Here is a 6,607-nt window from a genome sequence, read left to right as displayed (position 1 = left end):
ATTCTAATTTGTGCATTTTCATGGTCAGTGGAAACACAGCTACAGATATGTGTTTCATTAAAATAATTTAGTGTTCATGTATTAAAGTTAAATATTCTTTAATAGTTAAATTAATAACAATAAAAGGTTTCTAAGGTAAAATTACTGGGATCATTTTATGTTATTGTGTCAGTTTGGTCTGAGCTTAACCTCCTGACCCCTGCATGAACCCTGATCTGGTCCTGTTTGTGCTCTAACCTGTGACCTTTGACCCCTCAGGTCAGAAGAGACTGAACGACTGCGACTCCAGCCCGTCGGCCAAGAAACACAAACGCAACCAAAAACGCACCCACACCCCCGCCAAGGTGGACAAGAACGGAGCAGGTGAGGCCACGCCCCCATCAGCAGCATCAGGTCACATGAAGGACCTCTGACCTCTGACCCCCCGTCTGTCTCCACAGGACACAGCAGTGACAGCGAGGACCAGTCTCGTCTCTCCTCGGTGTCCAAGTCTCAGAAGTCCCGATGTCTCGGCCTGTCGTCCCCGTCGTCTCACAGCAAGGACAAACACAACTCCCCGTCCCCTCAGCGCTCCTACAAGTGGACACTGCAGCTCGGTACACACACACACACACACACACACACACACACACACACACACTGGGTCCAGCACTAGCAGAACCTCTTTGCATCCTGACTCCGCCCCATGACTGTCTCTACACAGAGTCAAGATGTCAGACATTATTCGTCACCCTAATGTTTGATCCTGGTTCTTATATGTGTTGTTTTAAATCAGACGTGTGGAACTAAAAGCCTCCTGAGTCTCTGAGACCCTGATCCACACCCCACGTCCTAAAGACGTCTTTGAATCAACAGTTGTGGCAGGACCTCTGGTTTTAGAGACAGAATGGTTGACCTCTGACCTCCTCTTCCTCAGACGAGTTGGACAGCATGTCGAGCACAGAGAGGATCTCCTTCCTGCAGGAGAAGCTGCAGGAGATCAGGAAGTACTACCTGAGCCTGAAGTCTGAGGTGGCCTCCATCGACAGACGGAGGAAGAGACTAAAGAAGAAGGAGAGAGAAGGTGCGAGCAGCAGTGCATGCTGGGAAATCCTGACCCCAGTCTGAACCACAGAGTTAAAAACATGCTTATTGTTATATTCATTAAATTTTACCTGATAACTGGTTAAATCTAAAACCTCTGGATTAACTAGAGAAATGGCATTTCCTGCAAACATGCTAATGTAAATGCTTYGTGCTGAAAACTTAAAGTGAAYGCTGCTGAAAATGAGCTGAAAATATTTAATAGGAAAAGTGTTAAAGTAAGCTCACTTTGAAAAGCTAAAGGAATAAAACTTTGCAGAAAAACAGTAAAAAGGAGCACAAATCTAGTTGAAAACAGAAAACAGCTAAGAGCTAAGAGCTAAAATAGCTGAGAACATCTGTAAGAAGCATAAATAGCACTAGGTAGCAGAAAAAAAATATGATAAAATAACATAAAATTAGCATAAAATATGCTAAAGATAGCAGCCACAATTTGAAATTAGCATCCAGTTGAAATGTTTATAGTGGAAAAATAGATAAAAGAGAAAAAAATCATAAAGTTTCATAAAAGTGACAATTTGTAGTTCAAAAACTAAAACTGCTGAAATTTTCAGTAAAACACCTAAAAAGTAGCTGGAAATTAATAAGCATAAGGAGCACAAGTTTGCTGAACTTGACTGCAAAAAGTTTTAATAGCTACAAAAAAAGTGGTTAGCTTAGAAAAGCTAACTTTAGCTAGTAGCAGCTAAACATTAGCTAAAATTGCAGCAAATAGCTGAATATAGCAGAAGGCATCTGTTAGAAGCATAAATAGTACAAAGTAGCAGAAAAAACACAAAAGTAGAAAAAGGCTAGCAACAAGCAGAATTTTAGCTGAAATAGCAGAAAAAAGCTAAAATTGGCAACAAWAAAAAAAGGTAGCTAAAATTAACACAAGAATGTGAAAATGAGCAGAACCAGAACCAAATGTGCTGTAAAGATTTAGAAACATTTTAAATTATTTTAAGGATGTTGAAAACAGCTGCATTCATKTTCAGTCACAGAAAAGTGACTAAAAAAGTGAAATAGCTGAAAAAGTGTAAAAAGCTGAAATACCAAAAGTCAAAGCAGCCGAATGAGCTGAACGTTTGGTTGTTGAAACACTGTTAGGTGCTGAAAACCGGACAGAAGAAATGATCAATAGTGTGAATGATTGTGAACGACAGTGTTAAAGTGTGACGTTAACGAGTTAAATGAGTAATTTGACCCGCCTGTTTGTTTCTGTCTGGGTTCTGATTGGTTGTTTGTCCTCCTCAGTGTCCAACACGACGGTGTCCACCTCCTCGGGGTCCTCAGACACGGGCATGAGTCCGACCTCGGCCTCTCCCACTCAGAACACTGTGGCCGTGGAGTGCAGGTGATGATACGCCCACGAGGCTCCTCCCACAGCCCCCCGCCCCTTCACCACAGACTCCGCCCACTACGCAGGCCCCGAGCAAGCGAAAGGGACACGCTAACGGCTCCCAGTTGGGACTGATGGGAACTGGCCACTCCTCCGCGTGTGGCAGCACAAAGAGGCCCCGCCCCCTCACCTGAGAACTCACTGTTCGAGTAGGCTGACGAGAGCAGGCTTTGTTTGAGCGGATCCAGAACTTYTTCTTCCTCCTTCCTTCCAGGGCTYCGCCTCCTCATTTCACGATAATTTACTGTGCGTTGAAGGCGGAGTCAGGAGGGGTCAAAGGTCAACGAACCCTGAACCATCCCTCCACTCTTTAATTTATTGTTCACTTCTTTATAAACCAACATCCAGCTTCTTTTGTTCCTTTAACAGAATCAGAGCTTTTATTTTGAAAAGACGGGAGGTAAAAGTTGAGTTTTTGTACATTTCGTTTTATAAAGGAAATTACAGGTCGTTCAGCGTTTTGGCTTTAATACAAGTTTAATTTATTATTGGAGGTTAAAAAGAAAAATTAAATTCTTACATTCACCAGCAACTTTCAGATTTTATTTAAAATTTGAATTTTGTGCAAAGAAAAACATTTAAATTGTTCTGAACTGACTAAAATCTGAAGTGAGTTCTGTTTAAATGTTTGAGCAGTAAAATCAGACAGATTTTCGTTATCAGTGAAACTAAACGTGACGTTAGAAGAATTAGGATGTAAAGCCCCYGCTGACTGGATGTGACTTGGTTCTGCCCACAGATGCACTTCTGAACTTTGTGTTTTCAGGGACGTTGTTCTGGACCTCGGTTCTGTTTCCTGCGTTCGGTTCAACATGTTGGTTTTGTACAGAGAATAAAAATCCACACCTGTATTTGAATTTTACACGACGTGACAAAGGATTTCTAATATTTTCTAAGAGAAGACTCTTTGTACTGTAGTATTATGAACTCCATGTATTTTTGTTTGTGTTTTGCTGGCGGCGTTTCAGAGCGACGATGTAAATACAGAAATCCTTTTAGAGCAGGAGAGTGTGTGTGTGTGTGCGTGCGTGCGTGCGTGTGTGTGTGTGTGTGTACACAACAAGCAGCGTCTGTTTCTAATAAAGTTTTTAACCATGTTTCTCTTGTTCACAATCTGACCGCACCTGAGGCTTTAAAAACAACACGCAGAAGTGACCCTGAAACTTTTATTTTGAAAAACAAAAAAACTAACATGAAAGATGAACAATATAAAAACAGACAAGTTACATGTTATCTTCATCAGAGTCGTCCTCTTCCTCCAGAGAATCCTGAAACAACAAACAGTTTCAGCTCTGAGCACCCTGCAGGTAAACTCAGGTGTGTGGGGCTCACCTTTGCGTATTTCTCTGCGTCCTCTCTGACGTCTTTGGGAACAAACTCGTGTCGACCGTTCGTGACTGAGGGAGGAGGAGGAGAGACGTTACCGTGGTAACCAGCCTGGACCCGAGGTCCGACCTCAGTAAACGGGTTACTCACCTTCTCCGACCCAGCTGAGCTCCAGCTCAAACGCTTTGTCCTTCACCTCGTCGTGAACGATGTAGATTCTGAGAACAGGTGAAGGGTTAACTTTCACAACAATTGTTTTAATTACATCCTGAGCCGTTAGTTTAAATAAAACACACTCACATTTTAGCGACTTCTTTAACGAGTTCTCTGCAGGTCATGTCTTTCATCTGAAACAGAAACAGCAGCGGCTCAGTGGACTCATTGTTCTGGTTCTGCTCCTGTGGTTCTGAGGATCTGGACTCACCTGCAGTTTTTCAATCTCCGTCTTCGCAGCTTGTTTGGCTTTCCCAATGGCACAGCCCCAGTAACCCTGAACAGACCGGGTGTTGGTGAAMCACGACAAACTTCAGATCATTTAAACTTACAGACTCCAGGTTCATCAAGTTCATTCAGGGTCTTAAAAAGTCTCAAATTTGAAAACCTAAATGTTAGGCTTAAAGTCTTAAAAGTACCCAGATTTTCATCCAAGCTCTTAAATTTTATTTTGTCAAGTTTTAAATCTATTTACTTCTGATCATTCCAGAGAAGTGTTGCTGCGTAAATAAACTAAAGCTCAGTAATCAGAGGTTGAWGTGGTCTGTCTTTATGAAGTGCTTAGTTTGATAAAAACTGTTTCTATGTAAACATTTCTTGGTCTTAAATGTTATTCCTAATTAGGGATGCTACAAAAAACAGGTATTTTTTCACTACTGGTTCCACGTGATGAATTTTGACCAGATCGATAAGCTCCAGAAATAACTGCCGGCGTACTGCAGACAGGATGTTGTTTAGAAAGAGCTGTTTTCCTCTCTCCCCTCTGCAGCCTGTTTCCTCTGAGCTCTCCTCAACATGAAGGGGAGGGGCTGCTAGCAACACAGGCTACTAGCAACACTGGCTGCTAACAACACATGCTACTAGCAACACTGGCTGCTAGCAACACTGGCTGCTAGCAACACTGGCTGCTAGCAACACTGGCTGCTAGCAACACAGGCTGCTAGCAACACTGGCTGCTAGCAACACTGGCTGCTAGCAACACATGCTACTAGCAACTCACTACCCACGTGCAGAAAACTATGTGCCGTCTCATTCATTCAGCACAGTATTTACAGAATTAGCCGATGGAAGTTAGTTGTTAGCATGTTGAATCTGAAGCTGTGCAGTCAGAGCCGATTTAATAATTATCTGACCTGCCTCTGACCGGATGCTCCGGTGCAGCATTTATTTGGAACAAAGCGTCATGTTTAAATTAAAGTATCGATTGAGTAACTTTAGCRTTGAYCGCTCGACGTCACTATCATATCTTTCTGTGGATTATCTATGAGTCACCAAGGACATGAAAAATTAAAATAGAAAAAAGACGAAGCAACTGAACTTCTGTATCTGCAGACAGGATTTACATCATGACTCCAGGTTAGTGTAGCTAAATGCAAATTAAGGAATAAGTGGCTTTATTTTCAGTTCTATAATGTAAAAGCATKGCATATTCATAATTTTGTGTTTGTAGCGTCTCCCCAGCATTAACCAAGCCCCCCCACACACAGCGTTTCAGCATTTATTTATTCTAAATAACACCAGGATCAGAGCTTGTTGTTCCTCCACATCCAAACGTCAAACTTGGAGGACAAAGAAAAAATCTGATAAAATATGGTTCATATTCTGTGACCAACACCGACCCACACTGAGTCACATGCACTAACTTTGTATTTTATTTTATTTTTTGTGTGTAACCCCACCACCCTAAGGGGAAACACTGGTTTTATTCCAATAGAAAAGTATCAATAAGAGAACCGTTAAAATACCGGATCAATAACCAGTAAAGATAACAGTAGTAGTATCGATAAAACCTTAAATATACCCACCCCTGTCCCTGATGGTCTTAAATATAAGGTACTGAACCCTGATATATTTACTTGTGTAATCTCTAACTGAACGTTTCCTTCATGTACAAATAAAACGACTCACATATGAGATCCCAGACGGGTCCACCATGTAGAGCTGCGGCCCGTCGTCYTTCTCATACGAGCCCAGGATGAAACTGAGACAAACAAACAGGACTCAGATTACAGACTSAAGAGAAAACCACCAGGTTCTGGTGGTCACCGGGTCTGAACAGAACCGACCTGCAGCCGAACGGTCTGACGGCGCTGTACAGCGTGTAGGCGTGGACGTACATGGCCACTCTGTCCGACAGGTGCTGCAGGACAGACAGAGGTCACACCTGAGAGGGGGCGGGGCAACAGTAACACGCAGCGGACATGGACCGGTTCTGGACTGAAGACACGAGGAGGACAAACCAAGACCACGTCTTACCTTCAGAGGAATGTTGTGTCCATAGTTTGATCTGAAGCTGGAGGCTTCTTCTCGAGCCACTTCAGCCAGAGAGCGAGCGTCAGCTAACAGCCCCGCTACAGCCTGGGGGGGGGGCAGTATGAGTCAGACAGCCTGATCCATTTAAACTGTTGTCCTAATGTGTGTTTGTGTGTGTCTTTGTTACCATGCCAACATGTCTGTCAATATTGAAAATGCGTTTATTGGAGCCCTCCTCGTACAGTTTGGACAGGACGAGCTTCTCCACCCCGAACACAATCCCATCCTTACAGCGGATCCCGATGGCTGTGCTACACACACACACACACACACACACACACACACACACAC

At 43.0% G+C, this 6,607-nt stretch overlaps 2 protein-coding genes across 2 annotated transcripts in view; one reads left to right on the top strand and one right to left on the bottom strand.

The window, feature by feature from the left end:
* The window catches only part of arid4a (AT-rich interactive domain 4A), a gene marked incomplete in the record, with an annotated part of 28,000 nt that extends 24,674 nt beyond the window's left edge, over positions 1-3,326 (top strand). The window contains 4 exon segments of the mRNA XM_014022081.1: positions 259-363; positions 441-596; positions 917-1,063; positions 2,320-3,326. Coding sequence (XP_013877535.1) covers positions 259-363; positions 441-596; positions 917-1,063; positions 2,320-2,423 — 512 coding nt within the window.
* A 290-nt stretch (positions 3,327-3,616) lies between these two features.
* The window catches only part of psma3 (proteasome 20S subunit alpha 3), a 4,155-nt gene continuing 1,164 nt past the window's right edge, over positions 3,617-6,607 (bottom strand). Inside the window, exons 3-11 of the mRNA XM_014022107.1 lie at positions 6,444-6,567; positions 6,260-6,361; positions 6,070-6,143; positions 5,912-5,984; positions 4,215-4,280; positions 4,091-4,137; positions 3,941-4,008; positions 3,797-3,861; positions 3,617-3,732 (exon numbers count right to left, since the gene is read on the bottom strand). Of these exons, the coding sequence (XP_013877561.1) occupies positions 3,688-3,732; positions 3,797-3,861; positions 3,941-4,008; positions 4,091-4,137; positions 4,215-4,280; positions 5,912-5,984; positions 6,070-6,143; positions 6,260-6,361; positions 6,444-6,567 (664 nt within the window). The 3' untranslated portion in view covers positions 3,617-3,687. The remainder of the gene's footprint in view (positions 3,733-3,796; positions 3,862-3,940; positions 4,009-4,090; positions 4,138-4,214; positions 4,281-5,911; positions 5,985-6,069; positions 6,144-6,259; positions 6,362-6,443; positions 6,568-6,607) is intronic.

Source organism: Austrofundulus limnaeus, unplaced genomic scaffold (genome assembly GCF_001266775.1).
Source record: "Austrofundulus limnaeus strain Quisiro unplaced genomic scaffold, Austrofundulus_limnaeus-1.0 Scaffold318, whole genome shotgun sequence".
In the NCBI taxonomy this organism is placed as follows: Eukaryota; Metazoa; Chordata; class Actinopteri; order Cyprinodontiformes; family Rivulidae; genus Austrofundulus; species Austrofundulus limnaeus.
Note: the sequence above shows the minus strand (reverse complement) of the source record. Positions and strands in the feature narration are given on the sequence as shown.